This window comes from Pezoporus flaviventris, unplaced genomic scaffold (assembly GCF_033815535.1).
Source record: "Pezoporus flaviventris isolate CSIRO_AGI_PZ_B2104156 unplaced genomic scaffold, CSIRO_AGI_Pfla_v1 ptg000188l, whole genome shotgun sequence".
In the NCBI taxonomy this organism is placed as follows: Eukaryota; Metazoa; Chordata; class Aves; order Psittaciformes; family Psittacidae; genus Pezoporus; species Pezoporus flaviventris.
In genome coordinates this window covers 1,018,067-1,039,769 of record NW_026892736.1, presented here as the reverse complement: position 1 = coordinate 1,039,769, position 21,703 = coordinate 1,018,067, and the positions used below count along the sequence as shown (strand labels likewise).

The window sequence follows — 21,703 nt, the reverse complement described above, 5'->3', positions numbered from 1 at the left end:
GCTATTTGGTTCATAGTCTCCCTTTGTAATGCAAACTGTAGATTGTGTCTGCCACAGGAAAACAGACAACTGAACACAATTGAGGGTAAGGCAAAGTGCAGCTCGGGGACAGGAGAAAATTCCTTTGTTCTGGTTTATTCTTCTCCAGTCTTATTCTTGCAGCACTTACCACGGATATTACAGGGCAATCTAGGAAGGCCCTGGAGAGGGGAAAATAACAACAGCAAAGAATAAAAGTCCAGAGTGAACAGCGGTAGCGAGAGAAGACAAAAATCCCTCCCAATAACCTTTCCTAATAAAGGGAATAGCCCTGGACAGTTTGTTTTCTCTTACAGATCTTGACTTGGGATCTGTTTCAGTTGAAGGCAGGTACCACCATAGCAGATGCTCTCACCACATCCCCCACTTGCTCCTTTCTTTCCCATCTTCTCCTGATGATACACACGTAAATACGCTAAAGAGGGTGTTATCCCACTAAAGAGGATGTTATCCCACCTCCACCAGTTCAAACCAGCTGGAGATTGTAATTTCTTTCAGACAAAGCCAGGAGGGAACACAACACAACCGCAGTCAGGTCCTTGAAAGGCTGAACCTTGAAACCTGTGAATAAATCAGTGTGTGCACGGCAGCCTTTTGAATAAACCAGCACAAGCAGACTTGATGTGATCTGCCATGAAGAAAAGCCCAGACAGAATCAGAATGATCGAGGATTATGCAAAACTTCCTTTAGTGTACAACCCAGAAGGTCTCAGAGCCTCGGCTGGCCAAGAGCAGCCTATTGCACAATGTCCCGCTTCGGTTTCTTTTCATGAGGTTTCCAAACATTTCACAACCATCACTACTCCAAAGCAAATAAATACTCCTACTCAGTTAAGCCGTCTAATGACGTTACTTAGTACACACTGAAAGGCAAGCCTCTGCTTTGCCATGAAACAACTCCTGTTTAACGTGCGCTGGATTTGCAGTCTGTGGCCCAGTGAGACACAGCATCCAGGAGAACCAACTTCTCCGTCACCAGGCATAAACCACTTACTTTGCTCTCTCCCCTACACCACAGAAAAATGGCCATTATTTAAAGCAAAGAGCACCTCCTCTATTATTTTTCCTTCATTTGCTATGCAAGCAGCATGGTGATGGTGCATTCATCGTTTTCTCCCGAGACACAACCTGCCAGAGCGACAGAGATCAAAAGCATCAGAAGCTCTGCTGAGAAGAAAACAGCCACAAAGGAAGAAGATGCGAGGCATGAAAGGAAAGGATGAAAATACAGCGTATGGATCAGAGAACAGGGTGGATTGGAAGGGACCTTCAAAGGTCACCTAGTCCAACCCCTCTGCAATGAGCAGGGGTATCTTCAACTAGATCAGATGGCATGGATCATGGAGAGGTGAAAGGATAAAGGTGATACTGAAAAATCGCTATTTTCAATCTACCAAAACACAATGTTAAGCGATGCTCTTCCCCTAATTTTTCAAGACTTCGATCCATCTGGCCACACACATAAGCCAAATGACACCGTTTCTCCCTAATTAAAACAGTTCCTGCATCTCACCTAATACACACAACGACAGGAGTGAAAATAAACAAGCCAAAAATAGGAATGACAAGAGACTACAAGTAAATCAGTGCCAAAAAATCAGAAAGGGAGGGCGAAAATAAGGAGACCTCAAATCTATTCTCTTACAGGAAAAACTCCAATACTTTTGCAGCAAAATGACTCCCAGACTTTAAGGACACAAAGCAATCACCTCTGTACCTGGCCACCTCACAGAGCGGATCTTGCCGGAACATGTGCAATGGACATGGACGATAAGGATGCGATTGGTGACAGCCAACATGGCTTCACTAAGGGTAAATCATGACTGACAGATTTGGTGGCCTTTACAGTGGGGTTACATTGGTGGATAAGGGAAGAGTGACTGGTATCTACCTGCACTTGGGCAAACCATCTGACTCTGCCCCCAGTGACATCCCTGACATCCCAAACATCTCTAAACTGGCGAGGCAGGAATTTGACGGATGGACCACTCAGTGGGTAAGGAATTAGCTGAATGGTCACACTCAAAGAGTTGCAGTCAAAGGCTCCATGCCCAAGACGAGACCAGTGACGAGTGGTGTTCCTCAGGGGTTGGTGTTGGGACCGGCGCTGTTCAACATCTTTGCCAGCAAGATGGACAATGGGATCGAGACCCTCAGCAAGTTTGCCAACACCACTACACTGTGTGGTGAGGTCCATGAACTGGATGGGATCCAGAGGGACCTGGACAGGCTGGAGAGGTGGGACTGTGTGAACATCATGCAGTTTAACCAGACCAAGTGCAAGGTCCTGTCCCTAGATGGAGCAGTCCCAGTGAGGAGGACTTGGGGATGGGTGGCTGACCTTGTGGAGCAGGTCCAGAGGAGGCCACGGAGATGCTGCGAGGGCTGGAGCAGCTCTGCTCTGGAGCCAGGCTGAGAGAGCTGGGCTGGGGCAGCCTGGACAAGAGAAGGCTCCTGAAGGGGAGACCTGAGAGCAGCTCCAGTGCCTGAAGGGGCTGCAGGAAAGCTGGAGAGGGGCTTGGGACAAGGGCCTGGGGGGCCAGGCCAAGGGGAATGGCTTGAACCTGCCAGAGGGGAGACTGAGATGAGCTCTTAGGAAGCAGTTCTCGCACCCTTTTTGCCATTACAGTGAAGAAGTACTTTAAAAGTCAAAAAGTTATTTTAGTTCCTAGTGCTGGCGAGACAGACCATGCTACCGGCAACGGTGCAAATCCTTTTCCTTTATTAAACCTAAAGACTGTTCTCATTCAATACCCATGCAGCTTGGTACAGGATACCTGAATTAAAGAAAACAAACTCAGAGTCTTCAAAAACAGCTTAAAAGAATCAAGCAAGTGAAGAACTGAAGAAACTTTCTGCTCTAAACTTACTTGATGCGCCTTGATTTAAGTCAGAGGATTTATCTTTTCAAACCCCTAAAATAGCATCTCTCGTGCTCCACCCTGTCAAATTGATTTGGTGGTTCTGAAGGGGATTACAGGTTTAGAGAACAAAAGCAAATCTGATACAATGCATTTATATTTGTCTAAGAAATCTGGCTTTCTACCACAAAGACACTTTGATTAATCAATCCCCATGCAATCCAAGGATCAGCTGGCTTACGGAGTAAATGTGAACAAGGGAACGTCACCCAGCAGGTACATCTCTAGCAAAATCCCAAATGCATTTGCTCCTCACCTTATACCAATCCCTCCTTTCATTCAATATTCCAGAAGTTATTGGAGATACAAAGAAAACAAACAGAGCAAAATGATAAATATGTAGAGGACAGGCTGCTCCATGACCTGTGTGATCATGATGACTACTGCAACACAATCCAGCACAGGGTTTTAATGTCATATAGAATCACAAAAGTAGTCTGGGTTGGAAGGGACCCTAAAGCTCCTCCAGCTCCAACCCCTGCCACGGGCAAGGACCCCTTCCACTAGAGCAGGTCCCTGTGTCCAACCTGGCCTTGAACACTGCCAGGGATGGGGCAGCCACAGCTTCTCTGGGCACCCTGTGCCAGCGCCTCAGCACCCTCACAGGGAAGAGCTTCTGCCTAAGAGCTCATCTCAGTCTCCCCTCTTTCAGCCTGAAGCCTAACCAGGCAACCCAAACCATTCTATGATTATGAGGGTAGCCAAGCATTGGGCACTGGTCCAAAGGATCAATGAGATCTCCCATCCTTCAGAGAAATTCCCCACCTGACTGGGCAAAGTCTTGAGCCTGACCCTACACTGAAGCTGACTTCAAATGAAGGATCAGACCAGGGTCCCTTCCAACTCAGACACTTTCTTCACCTAGACTCAAATTTGGGTGGACAAGTGTCCACTTGTAACTAATGAAAGGAAGGCAAGCTGCTCCTGTTTTTCTGAGGGTACAAGAGGCACCACCAGCAAGCAGCCATGGGGCAGTCACTGCAATCCATCAGCACTGTCACCAGGACATCCATCTGCCAACCTGAACTGTCCATTTGGCAACCAGGACCATCCATTTGGCCACCGGGCCCTTCTATCTGGCATTGGACAACAATCACGAGGTGCTCCTGAGCTGCTTCACCCCCAGTGTCAACGGATGAGCCATGGCCAAAGGTCTTGCACAAGAAGGATTGCTTCTACAGAGGAAATCACGCCCAACTGACCAGCACAAAGTGAAACTAAAGGTGCAAAAGCAGCTCCAGTCAATGTTTAACATGGAATCGGGTTAAAAACAAAAACACCAAAGATCACAGATGATGAGTGCAGGTCATCCGCATCAGATTGCTTCATTCTGTGCAGGAGAACACGCTGGATTTTCCACTTCCTCCCCATTATTTCAGTGCATTTTTGACGCAGCACATTTACCCACCCTCGTGTTGCCTTTAATGACAAATATAAACCAGCAAAGATTATTTTTAACCAAGCCTGATAGAAAACCCTTTAATAGCAAAAAAAGCTTCATGTACAGGCCCAGACTGCCCTGGGGGCACTCAGACTACCAGGAGTTTAGTAAACAGCTTATACAGACACTTGCACTGTGTAAATGTTTGCATTATGCAAAGATGTAGCACAGGCATAAATTGATAAAACCCATTTAAGGTTTCTCCATAGTCCAGTGCCGAGGAATTCCAAGATTATCTCAGAGTCAGGGTAAACACCATATTGTGTTTTGCACACAAGTGAGCATCAGAAGGTCAAGAATACAAGATGAGAGCAGGGAAGGAAGCGAGGGCTTGGGAATGTGCTGTTATAAGCCAGGGAGGTAACAAAGACTGAGCTTTAGAGGGAGGAATTTACAGTGTTTTTCAACAAATAAAGTGTCCAACTGCACAAAGCTCAGCCTTGCAAATCCCCTGGCACGGAGCATAAACAGGGAAGAGCGCAATGTGATTATGGTTAATGCTAAAATCTATTATAAGCAAAGAAAAGAGCTAAAATATGAAGACTGCTCTTGAAAAATTCTTCTGCATTTCTTTTTCTGTCAGAGAAAGCTATTTTCAAACAGAGGATTTTTTGCACTTCATCCCAATAAGAAGCTTCTGCTATTTCATAGAATGTTTTGGGTTGGAAAGGACCTTAAGATCATCCAGTTCCAAATCCCTGCCATGGGCAGGGATGCCTCACACTGGAACGCGTTGCTCAAGGCTCTGTTGCTGCACTTGGTTTACTGAACAGTATCGTCCTGTATGAAGACAGGCTGAGAGAGTTGGGGCTGTTCAGCCTGGAGAAGAGAAGGCTGCGTGGAGACCTCAGAGCAGCCTTCCAGTATCTGAAGGGGGGCTATAGGGATGCTGGGGAGGGACTCTTCATTAGGGACTGTAGTGGCAGGACAAGGGGTAACGGGTTAAAACCTAAACAGGGGAAGTTTAGATTGGATCTAAGGAGGAAATTCTTTACTGTGAGGGTGCTGAGGCACTGGAATGGGTTGCCCAGGGAAGCTGTGAATGCTCCATCCCTGGTGATGTTCAGGGCCAGGTTGGACAGAGCCTTGGGTGCCATGGTATAGTGTGAGGTGTCCCTGCCCATGGCAAGGGGGTTGGAACTGGATGATCTTAAGGTCCTTTCCAACCCTAACTATTCTATGGTTCTATGAACAGCACAGCTCATGACTAATGAGATGAAATTCTAATGTCATCTAAGGAAGCAATTAAACAACTAAGTGACATCTTTTCCTACCTCAAAAATATCATTGTATTAAGCTTGTCCTCAGGCAGAGGATTTCCTAATGATTTACTGATGACTTTAAAGCCCGAACCATAATTGTTAATGCTGTGAAATACTCATAACCTCAGCTTCAAAAGCCTATTCATTTTTGGGAAACACACAAGAAACTATAGGCACAAATCACCAGTATTTCACCTTTTCAACAGCGTATTGAAAATGAGCTTGAGAAGAGCAAAATGACTATGACTCAAAGGATGACATTTCTTCCTCTTGCCACATATCAATTCAGTGCATGATAGCAGGATTGTACTTCCAGGGTTTTGGAGTTCTTTAGAGGAAAGAAGGTTTCCCCTTCTTCAGATGTGGTGAGAATAAGATAATAACTCATTTGTGTGTCCTGTTTTGACTTCAGTTAGGCTGAAGGTTTACAGGAAGCATTCTCTCAAGACAAAACAACTCTGAATTTTCAGTTGAAGACAGGGAAAAACACATGATGTTTTTCATATTTTCATCAACTTTTTGTTCCTTTGCTGCTCTCTTCTCATGGAGATTACAAGGGTTTTTTAGCACAAACATGAAGTATTTTTAGAAGTTCATTTCACAAAAGAAAGGAAGCACAGCAGAAGGTTAATTCTGGAAACAGTTACTCAGTCACTTGGAACAAGCGGAGTCCGAAGGGAAACATTAGTTTTTCCATACACAACTTGGGATTAGTTTCTCTAATTTCAGCTAAAAGAACAGAAAACGTAAGAGGGTGCTTGGCACTGCAAGAGTGAAGTACATAAAGGCACAGGTACAAAGAGGATTCATCGTATCGACCACTGACCAGCATCCACAAATGGGCCTCTCACCACAGACAGACAAGCCTAACCCCAGGCACCCATCTTTTATAGTACCTTTTTAAACATATAATATATTTTATATTTTTAGCAGGTTGCCTGACCCATCACTGCTGTTTCTGAATATGTTCCAAAGAGTTCAGAAACGTAAAGTTTAAGGTACATAAGATGAAGACAGGCTGAGAGAGCTGGGCTTGGTCAGCCTCGAGAAGAGAAGGCTCCTCAAGGGGAGACCTTAGAGCAGCTCCAGTGCCTAAAGGGGCTGCAGGAAACCTGGAGAGGGGCTTGGGACAAGGGCCTGTAGGGACAGGCCAAGGGGAATGGCTTTAACCTGCCAGGGGAGACGTGTACATCTGCAACATTGATTAATTGGCTTTTGCCTTCTGTCAGCATTGACATACAATGAGTTAACCTTAAGTCGTGTTCAAACCTGACACATGGGGCAGCTTTCTACTTGAGAAGCAGCCTGCATACCAAAGCATCTCAAGCTCTACCAGATGACAATAATTTTTTGTCTCTCAGATAATCAGGATTTGGAAATGAAAACATAATACTTTACATGCTACAGTGTAGTAACATGATTTGTTCATTGTAGAAGCAAAAACAACCCCTTAATTGTTGATGCTGATGACGACTGCACAAAAGGACACTTGCTCTATGTGCTGTCTTAGCAGTATTATATATTTAGATTACTGGAACATATTTAGACTGCTGGAAGCCACATTTGTTTCAGGCTCCAAACTGAAGAAATATCATTGCATCAAGTCAGATTCTTACCAAGAGGAACTTACCTAAAAGCTGCCAGTAAGGGAGCGTAAATTGAGTCTCCATCATACACATACAAGTGGTCCCAACTGCACTCTGTGGCAAAGTGATTGAATCGAAGCCTGAGGATTGTGTTTGGCCTGTAAAAACACAATGAACAAAAGGGTTGTAATTAACCTCTTGACACATGTGACGAAGTCCCTCCAACAGACTTCTGTGGTGTGAAGCTCTGCTTTAAACAAGACTAAAACCGAGGGACTTGGTGTAACTGTAGGTGCATCAGACATGCGGCTTTCTTTATTTGGGTGCATGCTCCCATGGGATTAAGCAACATGTTCTTCACGGCCAGAAAACCTGTGTCCTTAAACTTGCTCTTCAGTTCTGCTGATGGGGACAAGCACTGCTCTTCACCAGTGCCGACTCTCTTAATGTCAAGGCTTTGCAGGGGCAAGGAAGGAAATCCTACATGTACATTACACATGAAGACTCACAGCCACCACCAGGGAACTCACCAGAGTTTAAAGCTCTTTTCTGCAGATTGATGTGATTACGATGGCCTGAGATTATTTATTTGCCCAGAAGCTGGAAGAAATCCTTCTTTTATTACTTGTGCAGTACAACAGCTCTCCCGAGGGAAGCCCCTCCAAACTGAAACCAGAAACATACCTCAGTGGATGCTAACCTACGATATTATCTGTCTTGCTCTCCATCTTCTGGGAGCACGAATAAACAGGGCGAAAGAATGCAGAGGAGACCCCATCTTCCACAGGATGGAAGGCCCTGGAGCTTTAACTTTAGCCAAAAAGAAGGGTTTTGGTTGTTACATGGACTGTCGGCAGGCACTACCCACACGCTGCCCCTCATTCTTGACAGATCTAATGAGGTGGCCTGGCTTTCTTTTGGAGATGAGTTACAAAAACTACCAGGACCAGTTGAAAATGGAATGAGTTGAAAGTCCTCGGAAAAAGCCAGGCAACCTTCCCGATGAATGCAGCTGGCCCAGCACACCCCAATGTTAACACCACCCTTCAAGAGGCATCTACAGGGCTTGGAGCAAGCTGCTCTAGTGGAAGGTGTCCCTGCCCATGGCCAGGGGTTGGAACTGGATGAGCTTTAAGGTCCCTTCCAACACAAACCACGCTGTGATTTTAGGATCTACTCTGCAGACCCACTAAGTCAAGAGAAGACCATCTGGATGCCTGATCTCCCAAGATGCATCAGCAGGAAAAAGGCTTTAGTTCCTTGATCTCAGGATGAAAACACTAGTTCAGACACCAAAGCTTATCAGCATTTCTTTCACTCCACACATAAAAGATGCCCGCTAAGCCACAACCAAGTTTAGACACTATTAGTTTCATGGCTAATGAGCAAAGAAACATCTAAAGAGAATCACACAGAAGCCATGGCAGATACCTAATTTAGAGCTTAGCACAAGGAGGATGAAAATAACACTAGCATTGTGCTTCGACCCAGAGATAAAAGGGGAGTGACTCTATAGAGCCTTGCTTTTTCTACCCACAGCTGGGGCTGTTGAAAGGGTAGATGTGATTAGGAGCTCTTCAACAGCATTTGCCCTCAGGTTCAGATGAAATCCTTGGTCATCCTAATCAAATAAATGAATAATGTGTCAGCCTGCCATAGAGTCCCCCCTTCCCACAGAAGGGGAATCCTTTAGGGAGTTATTCTGCAAAGAGAGTCTTTTTTGATAGGCACAATGATCTACCCCAGACCTATGGAAAGAGAGCAGCAGGCATAACTCAAGGATAACGTCTTGCTTAAAGGAAAGCTATAAAGAGGACTCATCGTTTCAAAAGGGAGCAGCTATGAAATTGTAGGGGGGGGTGCTGCTAAAGTAATGCTCTGACAGTTGAAGAGCAGAAAGAAACACTGAATCAATAAAATCTTCAGGGCAAGAACCGAAAGAGATTCTCTTTGCTACAGCTAACAACTCATTATCAGACAGCACTCATCTGCAGGATGGCAAGGTGCATGGCTGCAGGTTCTGCCTCAGAAGGGATCCTCAGGCTGGAGGGATCTCACCTGCCCTAACTCATGCTGCTGGGGGAAAATGACAAGGACACAGCACAGAAGAATCAAGAACGGAGCAAGAGTGAATACAGCAAGGAACACATGGCTTATTTCACATCTGGATTTATCCAGTGTCTCCAATGCATGGTTGGGTCATACATTTACTTGCTAACCCCAGAAGCCCTCCACATCCTGGCACGCTAGCAACAGGGTGAGGGCACCCAGCAGAATTTAACAGCTCTGCAGATGTTGTTTTCCAAGTCCAGCTCTCTCTGGGAATTTCACTTTTGGCAGACAGCTTGGGCTGTCTTCCCAAGGGTGCATATTGCAGCTGCTTGAATCGGTGCGATTATCTCCTTTCTGTTTACCACCATCCTCTCACAGCAGGCAACAACCAACCAGGAAAAGGACACCGACTTCAATGCCTGGCTATGAATGAGGGAGGACCGTTTTTGCCCACCTCTTCACAGCAAGTAAGCTCTCACTTCAGAGCCCACAAAGTGATAGCTCTCTAGGAAGCTCCTCAGTAGAGCAAAGAAAGGCTGAAGGAACAGTTATGGTGACATTATCGGGGACACATGAGCAGCACTTCACTTCTGATAAAAACATGAGTCAGGTTATCCTTTAGAAGTTCTGAGGGTTAAGCTGGCTGGACTGGAAGTGCTGAGGCTGGCTTGGCTGCAACAGCATTCCTGCAAAACCTACTTTAATTACTTGTAATTCCAAACTGGTTGCAGATGTATTTTTATTACCTACAAAAATGAAGAGGTGTTGCATCTAACTTTTGATCTTAACCACATTAAAGAACTGGGCTCCTTATTTAGTTAATAGTGAGTGGTAGGCTCCTGGTTTCAGTGTTCTGGATGGTGCTCTGGAACAGCTTAGCCCTCACCTTTGAGTATCTCGGGAGCTTAGGCATTTAAATTACTCATCCAAAATAAATGTCTGAAGCAGATGAAGTGAATGCCAAGTTCCTTTTGCTCATCAAACCTCCCAAACACACAGAGAAGACTAAGGAAAAGTCTACTCTGGGCTTTAAATAAGTTCTCATCCACCAAGAGAGCTGGGCTTGGTCAGCCTGGACAAGAGAAGGCTCCTGAAGGGGAGACCTTGGAGCAGCTCCAGTGCCTAAAGGGGCTGCAGGAAAGCTGGAGAGGGGCTTGGGACAAGGGATGTAGGGACAGGCCAAAGGGAATGGCTTGAACCTGCCCGAGGGGAGACTGAGATGAGCTCTTAGGCAGAAGCTCTTCCCTGTGAGGGTGCTGAGGCGCTGGCACAGGGTGCCCAGAGAAGCTGTGGCTGCCCCATCCCTGGCAGTGTTCAAGGCCACGTTGGACACAGGGGCTTGGAGCAAGCTGCTCTAGTGGAAGGGGTCCCTGCCTGTGGCAGGGGTTGGAGCTGGAGAAGCTTTAAGGTCCCTTCCAACACAAACCAGGCTTAGGACTCTATGGTTTTAAGATGCCAGGAGACTTCAGCTTACAGGCATTCAACTGCAAGTCCATGCTCTCACATGAGTAGTTCCGATCCACAAAGTGCTCTACTTACAGATTCAGGGAACAGCATGGAATGTAACTCAATACACAGCTGTTATCACACAGCATCATAACTGACCATGCAAAGACTGAGAAACTGAACAAAGTGGTTTCACAGTCCTGGCATCAGACCGCACCTATGAAAAATGTATTTTGACAAGTCAGATGCTCTGAACAGCTGCACCATCAATCAGAAGACAGTCACAGAATCATAGAACAGTTAAGGTTGGAAAGGACCTTAAGAGCATCCAGTTCCAACCCCCCTGCCATGGGCAGGGACACCTCACACTAAACCATGGTACCCAAGGCTCTGCCCAACCTGGCCTTGAACACTGCCAGGGATGGAGCATTCACAACTTCCCTGGGCAACCCATTCCAGTGCCTCACCACTCTTACAGTAAAGAATTTCCTCCTTATATCCAATCTAAACTTCCCCTGTTTCAGTTTGAACCCGTTACCCCTTGTCCTGTCACTACAGTCCCTAATGAAGAGTCCCTCCCCAGCATCCCTATAGATCCCCTTCAGACACTGGAAGGCTGCTATGAGGGTATGCACTAAATACGTTACTCCTAAAATTCTCTGCAAGAAATCACTAGAAGGAAGATAAGGATCAAACACAGGAAAAGGAGGAAATGAGGGGAAGAGGTCTGAGTGTCTTCTGCAGTTTAGGGAGCCTTTGCAAAACAGGTCAGTGGTACCTCTCAAGTCCTCATGGCCCAGAGAATAAATAAGCATCTGAAGTGCATCATACAGAAACTGATTCTCCATGAATAAGAGGCTTCCGTTTGCTCTATTTTTTAACATACTGCCAAAGAGTCCCATTCATGTTGAAGCCCAAGATCTGAACGGCCTGATACAGTAACAGTTAAATGAATCACGATTCTTCATTTATTTACACAAATGCCTGGATTTTCACGTTCCACATGGAGTTCCAACTTGAGGAGTATTTTACACAGCAAATCTGTAATTCAGAAGTCGCTTTGGTGGTCTCAGTTGCACAATAAACCAACTTACTTACCAGGACTGACTAAATGCTCTTCTATCTATAGCTTTAAGGATAGCAGAAAAGAATCACAAGATCTAAAATTAGTCAATGCAGATAAACCTCACCTAAAAATTACAACAAGCAACACTAAGCCCCAGGTTTACTACACTCACCTTCCTTCAATGAGCCACGTGCATTTTGTTTTGTATTTGTAATTCCCAGGCCCATCCGTGACATACCCTGAAGGTCCAGTGAGTCTGCAACGAAAAACCAAAGACAAGCATTAGCCTCCAGCAGGACGAAGCATTCATGAAGGATTTCCTAAGTTCAGGAGATCCACCATAAAGGTTTTGGTTACTTCAGAGCCACTACAAACAAACCAATAGCACAACACAACACAGTTGAGCAACTGGACTTCTCCTGTTAAACTCTGTACATGCTTTCTGATGACAGTTGAGAGGTGATGGTTTCTCCACCAGACCAATGGTATAGTTTCAAATCCATATCTATGTAGACATCACATAACCAGAAAGTTGAAGTGCCTAACAGAAAAGCTAAAATTATTCCTATATCATATATATTCCTTATTCCTTTATACAAATACAATTCTTGCATGAGGCTGGGATGAAGTCCACGGTGCAACCTCTCACCCATTGGCTACTTGGCTCTTCACAAAGTTCCTTGATGACCTCCCGACCAAAAGACTGATCCCCATAACCCTTTAGTGCAAATTAAGACCTTCATTCCTCAAGTACCAAGAGCTGCATCACTCAGGACATCAGAGCACGGCAGCCACCACCTTCAGAAGCATGTTCCCATCCCCATGTCATCCCACACTAAGTGACTGAAGTCCTAGAGCTGAGTGGTCCCCACTGCCAGGACAGTGCCAGCACAACCCTATGAAACCACTTCCCCTCTGCAGCTCTAAGTAGGTGGTGACAACTTGACTACAGCAAAAGACTGTGGAGGAGGATGTAAAAGCAGAAAGTACAGTTTGTATCAGTCATCCCAGGACACTCGGTGACCTGCACCACTTAAAACCATTAAAAATTAAGGTGCCACTGAAAGAGAGAAGGGAACAAAGCCAACAAAGGACTCAGTTCTCTCAACAACAGCAAAACACCATGCAAAATCTATAGAACTGCACTGTCTGGCCACTGAATGCAGGGCTGTCCAAACAGAAGCAGCAAACCCATAGGTCAGAAGGGTGTTCTAATGAAGAGTTCCCAGCACATCCCAGAACTATGCTCAACCCTTTGTTGTGGTACCAAGGAAATGGATATTCAGGCTCGGCACTTGGAATGCTCATCACTTGTAATGACAATGAATTAGGGACATAGGAAAGAGCGAGTGAAGCCACACAAACTCTGCTTTCATGTTTCCATTACTCCTGCTCTCCAAACCTGACAACCAAACACATCCACACCACTGAGGTTAACAATGCACTGGCTGCAGCTGCAACTTCTCCTCTCCATAGATTTGAATGAGGTATATGTTCTGCAAAGTTCTCCAAAGGCCAGGTTGGACACAGGGGCTTGGAGCAAGCTGCTCTAGTGGAAGGGGTCCCTGCCCGTGACAGAGGTTGGAACTGGATGAGGTTTAAGGTCCCTTCCAACACAAACCACTCTGGGATTCTGTGCTCATAGACAACAGAGATGACAATCACACTTCATCAAGGCTGAAGGAGAAGGATCTAGCAGGAGTCTGAAGTACCGGATATATCGCTGGGCTCCAAAAGAACAGGCACTGAGGTTCTGCATCTATTACCTTCACACAGAGACTGGTAGGAAAATGCACGGGCAGAAGACAAAGCCAAGAGCCAGATCACTGAGATACACGCTCCCATCTCATACACGAGTCAAAATATTCCAGATTGGCCTCAACAAATAGCTGAAGTATAGCAGAACCAGTTGAAAATAAGCTACCAGAGCAGGATGACCTCAAACGGAAGTGGTATTTGCAGATGCCCAACCACTATGGTCTGGCAGAGCCAATACTGGCACCTGAAGCAGGACTGGCACCTGAACCTAGGGAGGTTATAAACTCCATCATCATAGAATCATAGAATCAAAGGATAGTTAGGGTTGGAAAGGACCTTAAGAGCATCCAGTTCCATCCCCACTGCCATGGGCAGGGACACCTCACACTAAACCATGGCACCCAAGGCTCTGTCCAACCTGGTCTTGAACACTGCCAGGGATGGAGCATTCACAACCTCCCTGGGCAACCCATTCCAGTGCCTCACCACCCTCACAGGAAAGAATTTCCTCCTTAGATCCAATCTAAACTTCCCCTGTTTCAGTTTGAACCCGTTACCCCTTGTCCTGTCACTACAGTCCCTAATGAAGAGTCCCTCCCCACCATCCCTACAGGCCCCCTTCAGATACTGGAAGCTGCTCTGAGGTCTCCACGCAGCCTTCTCTTCTCCAGGCTGAACAGCCCCAACTTTCTCAGCCTGTCTTCATACAGGAGGTGCTCCAGTCCCTGATCATCCTCGTGGCCTCCTCTGGACTTGTTCCAACAGTTCCATGTCCTTTTTATGTTGAGGACCCCAGAACTGCACACAATGCTCCAGGTGAGGTTTCACAAGAGCAAAGCAGAGGGGCAGGATCACCTTCTTAACCAGTACATCAGTCCTACTTGCAACACACTCGTAGCAAAACAAAACCACTGCAAAATCATATTTGGCAGAAAAGAGAAGGAAACAAGATCAGAAGGTTCCACACCCCATATCCTGGAATCTTTTGCTGTGTCTTTTCCGAGTGATCTGTTAATGTCATCCTGTAATCTTTCTGAAATAGCTGGACTGAGTCAAAATGATTTTCCAGAACCTTTTCCATAAAGCACTTTGAAGGTTCATCTCTCATCCAAATTAACAAGGCAAAACCCACAGATCTGGACAAGCCCCTTCCCCTTCATATTCATTTCCTGTAACACTTTTCAACCTCAGACACTCAGTGTAATACTTTCAAAAGGCAGGTATTGAATATATGGATATTTAAAGCTTTGAAAATCCACATTTCTTATTTCCTGAGCAGGAATTTGCAAATCCAGATGCCAATTCTAAGCTGTACACAATAACATATGGACTTTTTAATCTATAAATTCACCCCTTGGATAATAACACCTGTGGAAAAGGAAGGAATGGATCTGTATCAACGCTTCGGTACTGACAGCATAAAGAAACTCTGGAAAGCTGAGCAAGTCTCACAAGCTCAAAATGAGCTTACGCAGCCCTCACAGAGCCTCTGCTCAGAAAACCCTTGGAACAATCTTCTCTGGAAGCTATTATTAAACCATTCACCACAGGAATGCTATCAAGAGTGACAGGAACAAAAAGTACAGTAATCTTGTTAATACTATAGCCACAGCTATGACATATCTTGGGAAAAAAAAAGGAGCATTTCAACATCAGCATCATTTAATCACATTGAGGTATTTTTACAAGGAACATAAGGACTTTAGACAGTGGTGTGTAAGGTCTCCCCTTTAACCTGCCCGAGGGGAGACTGAGATGAGCTCTTAGGCAGAAGCTCTTCCCTGGGAGTGTGCTGAGGCGCTGGCACAGGGTGCCCAGAGAAGCTGTGGCTGCCCCATCCCTGGCAGTGTTCAAGGCCAGGTTGGACACGGGAGCTTGGAGCAAGCTGCTCTAGTGGAAGGGGTCCCTGCCCATGGCAGGGGCTGGAACTGGATGAGCTTTAAGGTCCCTTCCAACCCAAACCAGTCTGGGATCCTATGAGTCTATGATAGCTCAGCAATATAAACATAAACCATGGCATTTAGCTTTAAAACGATAACTAAACCCAAGTATTTAGCGAATACCGTATCAGAGAAGTTCATCTGAAAGTATCTCAAATTCTTTACTAAGCTTTAGAAACTGCTGCCATTACGAACAAATGAAGAGTACTAAAATAGTAACAATAATAATCAGAGTTGACATGTCTGAAAGCAAAAGCAACTGGTATTAAGCTCTTACCCACATACTGCCTGGTATGAGGAGGGCATCAGCAGAACCATGTTACTCTATGAACAGCCTCCAACAGACGTGCTCCAAGAAAGACAGAAATAAACACAAAGCACTAAAAGTAAACTGAAGCTTTCAGATAGAAGACAGAATGCAGAAGGAATTCTGTCTTTACATTCAATAGGGAAAGCTAAACCAATGTCCCAGCTCTAGTAAAAAAGCAAACTCCTTGTTCTTTCCAGCTCAGTCCTGGTTGGGCTCTACGTGACACCAGCACTGGTGGGCACTGATAACCAGAACACATCCTAGACAACGTTTTGGCTTTGTCCATATTCAAAGGCTCAGGAAGGGAATAAACAAGTAACTCAAGGAGCGAAAACACTCCAGGACTGAAGCACTTCAGCACAGGACACTCTCCTAACATACCTGGGGCTATATGTAAGTGAGACCTCACCTGGAGCATTGTGTGCAGTTCTGGGGTCCTCAACATAAAAAGGACATGGAACTGTTGGAACAAGTCCAGAGGAGGCCATGAGGATGATCAGGGGCTGGAGCACCTCCTGTATGAAGACAGGCTGAGAAAGTTGGGGCTGTTCAGCCTGGAGAAGAGAAGGCTGCATGGAGACCTCAGAGCAGCTTCAGTGTCTGAAGGGGGCCTGTAGGGATGGTGGGGAGGGACTCTTCATTAGGGACTGTAGTGACAGGACAAGGGGTAACGGGTTCAAACTGAAACAGGGGAAGTTTAGATTGGATATAAGGAAGAAGTTCTTTCCTGTGAGGGTGGTGAGGCACTGGAATGGGTTGCTCAGGGAGGTTGTGAATGCTCCATCCCTGGCAGTGTTCAAGGCCAGGTTGGGCAGAGCCTTGGGTGCCATGGTTTAGTGTGAGGTGTCCCTGCCCATGGCAGGGGGGTTGGAACTGGATGCTCTTAAGGTCCTTTCCAACCCTAACTAGTCTATGATTCTATAATACTCTCACGACACACACTAGAAGACTCGTACCTCTAGGTAAGACATCACGAACACCACAAAGCTCTGAAGTCTTTTGCCCTCCTAAATGCCTTCAGCATATTTATTATATCACAGAATCACAGAATAGTTAGGGTTGGAAAGGACATTAAGATCATTCCATTCCAGCCCCCCTACCACAGGCAGGGACACCTCACACTAAACCATGTCACCCAAGGCTCTGTCCAACCTGGTCTTGAACACTGCCAGGGATGGAGCATTAAGAACTTCATCACTCAGATGCAAGAATTAGACACAAGGAAGTGTGGAGAAATATCAATTCCTATTTGTCTTTGTTAGCTAGTAGTACGTGATGCTTCTCTACTAGAAGCACTTATGTACTACTTGGGTGTTCCAGCTCTTACTCTACAAGGTGCAGGTGCTACACCCTAAGAAAACAAAAAGCAAGGTGCTTTAAGAGTTTCCTGTTGCATAAACACCCATACACACAGGTGGGGAAACCTACACAAAGCCTAAGGAATGATTTAGCACCTACAAAGCCACAATATTACCTTCAAAACCTCCAGGTGTAAAAACAACTGCAAGGATCTGTTTATAAAACTACAGATTTAAAATCACATACATAGCCTCATGTGCATACACACACTACTTAAGGCTTGTGTCAAACTGTACCAGGTGGAAACAGTGTTCTGTAGAGCTGGGTGTGAATTTTGCACTGATTTTCACATGGGCTGCAATACTTACAGGGGAAAAAAGGGATTTGAGAGCTGAATTGAAAGGGCTTCCACCCTGAGTGCCACCTGGTTCAGTATCTTGTAAGACAAAGGCAAAAGGGAAGCAAGGAAAAGGATGGAGATCACAAAAGAGAGCTTCAAAGAGAGGCACGGTATGTAAAAGAGTTCAGTGCGTTCAGCTCCTCCCTGCTAGTTCTGGAATCCCTGACAAGCATAACGTTAACACAAGAAAACAGGATACAAACAATGGCATCTTCCTGGGTAGAAAGCCAGATGTGATACTGGAAAAGAACAGATAAATCCATGTTTTCATACAGCCCAAGTAATAATAGAAACAAGCATTTCTCAAATACAAATTAACACACAGCAACAAAGCTCCTACAGAGACCTGAAATTCACAACTAGGCAAAGACTCAAAGCTGCTCTCTAATTACCATCTAATGAATCCAAAGTGATTCCTCTTGTTAACAGCCGAGTACAAAAAGTCACTAAGTTGAGAATAAATTATAACGTGGGATAAAATCATTCCACAGCACTCCTGTCCAAAGCACTGCAACAGTGGAGGTACGTGATGGCAATGGGGTGCTGCATAAATTTATGTTCCCTGGAGGAGATGGGATGGAGCAGCCCTGAGGAGGACTTGGGGGTGCTGGGTGATGAGAAGCTCCCCATGACCCAGCTTCAGTGAGCGCTTGAGCCCAGAACCCCTCCGTGTGCTGGGTGCACCCCCAGAGCGTGAGCAGCAGCTCAGGGAGGGGATCCTGCCCCTCTGCTGCGCTCTGGGGAGACCCCCCCTGCAGCCCTGATCCAGCTCTGGGGCAGCAGCACAAGAGGGACGTGGAGCTGTTGGAGCGAGGCCAGAGGAGGCCATGGAGATGCTGCGAGGGCTGGAGCAGCTCTGCTCTGGAGCCAGGCTGAGAGAGCTGGGCTGGGGCAGCCTGGACAAGAGAAGGCTCCTCAAGGGGAGACCTGAGAGCAGCTCCAGTGCCTGAAGGGGCTGCAGGAAAGCTGGAGAGGGGCTTGGGACAAGGGATGTAGGGACAGGCCAAGGGGAATGGCTTGAACCTGCCCGAGGGGAGACTGAGATGAGCTCTTAGGCAGAAGCTCTTCCCTGGGAGGGTGCTGAGGCGCTGGCACAGGGTGCCCAGAGAAGCTGTGGCTGCCCCATCCCTGGCAGTGTTCGAGGCCAGGTTGGACACAGGGGCTTGGAGCAAGCTGCTCTAGTGGAAGGGGTCCCTGCCCGTGGCAGGGGTTGGAGCTGGAGGAGCTTTGAGCTCCCTTCCAACCCAAACCATGCTGGGATTCGGTGAAGAGGTAAACTGCAGACTGGCTTTTGTTCATTACCCAGAAAAGGCACGCTGGCTTGTTTGGTTTACATAACACATTAAACCTTAACCTCTAAGAGGTCACCGATGGGTCTCAAGATTGCTTCGCATTGCACTCACTAAAACTGCAGTGACACTGACAACAGCACAGAAGAATTATCAGCAGATTGTCTGGAGAGTCTCAGCACAGCTTTTCCACCCATAAAAACCACACAAAAAAACAAACCCCAAACCCAGTTCTCATCCTAATTTTGAACTTGCTAAATCTAGACACTGATGCAAACAATGAGTTTTCCTCCTCTCCCCCCTTTCCTTCCCAAGTGTTGCTTCGCTGCCTCTGCCTCGAGCACACCACAATTAAAAGCCATTGTTTCGGGTAAATCTGAAGTTGAAGCCAATAAAGAAAGGGTTGTTACAGCCTATTACCAGAACAATGGCATTCCAGCCTCAATTGATTAACAATTTAGCTTTGTTCATTTGCTCTCTAAACGCCTGAGGTTGAAGGATAGATATATCCTTCTAGGGTTTGCTATAAGCAAATGCCCTCATTTATAGGCAGGGAAGGGTGTTCAGCAACAATAGGGGATGAGAGAAGCAGATGAATATGCAGCTACTTGATAAGTTTTGAATGTGTAACAGCTAAATCCTCTCTTCTGCCACACCGTGGGCACAGCTGGGAAGAGAAATCCATTATGTCCCAGGTCTCACACTGATGAAGGTAATGGTATTAGCGCAAAATCAGTTACTCCTCCATGTTGCCATCACATCGGTTTCTGCATCACCTTAAAGACTGCTCTACCCTGTGATTTCCAAAACTATGGGGTAAGACCTTCTGGATGGTGCACATCTCCATCTCCAAGAAGCCCAGCTCATCTCCTCATCCTTGGGTAATGGTGGCTTGACACAGGATCTGAAGAAAGGTCCCAACTTCAATGGGAACGCTCCTCAACAGCTCCAAAAAGCACTCAAGCACTTTGCAAGCTCAAGCAGATGAAGCTGACTCTACTAGTGAGCTATAACTCCAGCCCATCTAAACACTCAAGTTGGAAAGCACGAGCTCAACATTCCCACAGTAGTGCCACAGTCCTTAACAGAAAGGTACACAGGCACGAAATTCCCAGAAAGCCTGATGGCTTTGCAAGCAAAAAGCATCTTCAACCATTCTCACAGCAAGATGCTGCTATTCCAGTGCTCACAAACCATCCTCTGCATTGCCTTCATCATGGTTTTCCTCCCAGAGAGGAGCAGGTATCTCAAGGTCACTCCACACTACACCAATCTCAACATGGCACAAGGTCAGAGAGGAGGGACAATCACTCCCTATGCTCACTATGTGCTGTTTTCATCCCACTTCCCATGGTAGAGTTAAATTGATGCTATGGAGCTGCCTTGCTTTAAGAAAAACAGATGACTGACACAGTTTGAAATGGGAAACACGATTTCTCCAAAGGAAGAGATTAGTTTGTCCTTCTGTGTGAGATATGTAAAAATATGGAAAGTGATTTCCTGGCTGCTGATCAGAGATAAGGGCAGAGCCTGGAAAACCCTTCGAGCTCTGACAAAGGATGCTGAGAGAAACTGCAGCAGGTGAAACACTGCAGCAGGTATCAGCACAGCCTCTCCTCTCTGACTCACAACCTGCAGCACTGGTGCTCACAAACCTGCTAAATCCCTCTTGGTTCCTCAAAGACAGGCCTTAATCTGACAAGCTGCTGTGCTCCAGAGAAGAATGAACAACCATGGACAGGCTGAGAGAGATCAGAAGGAACAAACGCAGCATTTGTTCCTACAGTCTTAAAAAACATAGAACCATGGAATGGTTTGGGTTGGAAGGGACCTTTAAGCTCCTGCAGCTCCAGCCCCTGCCACGGGCAAGGACCCCTTCCACGGGCAGGGACCCCTTCCACTAGAGCAGCTTGCTCCAAGCCCCTGTGTCCAACCTGGCCTTGAACACTGCCAGGGATGGGGCAGCCACAGCTTCTCTGGGCACCCTGTGCCAGCGCCTCAGCACCCTCCCAGGGAAGAGCTTCTGCCTAAGAGCTCAGCTCAGTCTCCCCTCTGGCAGGTTCAAGCCATTCCCCTTGGCCTGTCCCTACATCCCTTGTCCCAAGCCCCTCTCCAGCTTTCCTGCAGCCCCTTCAGGCACTGGAGCTGCTCTCAGGTCTCCCCTTGAGGAGCCTTCTCTTGTCCAGGCTGCCCCAGCCCAGCTCTCTCAGCCTGGCTCCAGAGCAGAGCTGCTCCAGCCCTCGCAGCATCTCCATGGCCTCCTCTGGCCTCGCTCCAACAGCTCCACGTCCCTCTTGTGCTGCTGCCCCAGAGCTGGATCAGGACTGCAGGGGGGGTCTCCCCAGAGCGCAGCAGAGGGGCAGGATCCCCTCCCTGAGCTGCTGCTCACGCTCTGGGGGTGCAGCCCAGCACACGGGGGGGAGCTCTGGGCTGTGAGTGCTCACTGATGGGTCACAGTTGGCTTTCAATAACTAAATCACTAGTAAGTCAAAACGCTAAATCCCATCATTTTCAAACATTGCTCCTCTCCAGTCGGCCACCAGCATCTCCATCATGCCCCCAGTCCTGACACACTGTCCAGCTCCTGCTCTTCTGCTATCGCCACCAGTGAATGCCACCAAAGTCATCTCTTTGGTGATGGTCTGGCTGGTCCCTCTGCCATTATACTACCAGAGCTGCCAGTAGCTTTCAGCATCATTAACAGCACCAATCTTGAAATGCTTCCTCCACCTTGGCTTAAGTACTCTTGAGCCACACCTGAGCTCCTCCCAGTTGTTTAGTTGTTCCTTTAACATCCTGCTTGCCAGACCAGCTCTTCTGCTGGGGAAGGAGAGGAATATAAAAGACATTTAATCTAAAAACACACTTCAAATGCTCTTTATGGAAGACCTTTA

The 21,703-nt window shown here is 46.6% G+C and overlaps 1 protein-coding gene across 1 annotated transcript in view; it reads right to left on the bottom strand.

Moving 5' to 3' along the window:
- Positions 1–21,703, bottom strand: part of ATRN (attractin) — a 173,396-nt gene that overhangs the window by 118,142 nt on the left and 33,551 nt on the right. Inside the window, exons 2-3 of the mRNA XM_061440957.1 lie at positions 11,986–12,069; positions 7,294–7,407 (exon numbers count right to left, since the gene is read on the bottom strand). Of these exons, the coding sequence (XP_061296941.1) occupies positions 7,294–7,407; positions 11,986–12,069 (198 nt within the window). The remainder of the gene's footprint in view (positions 1–7,293; positions 7,408–11,985; positions 12,070–21,703) is intronic.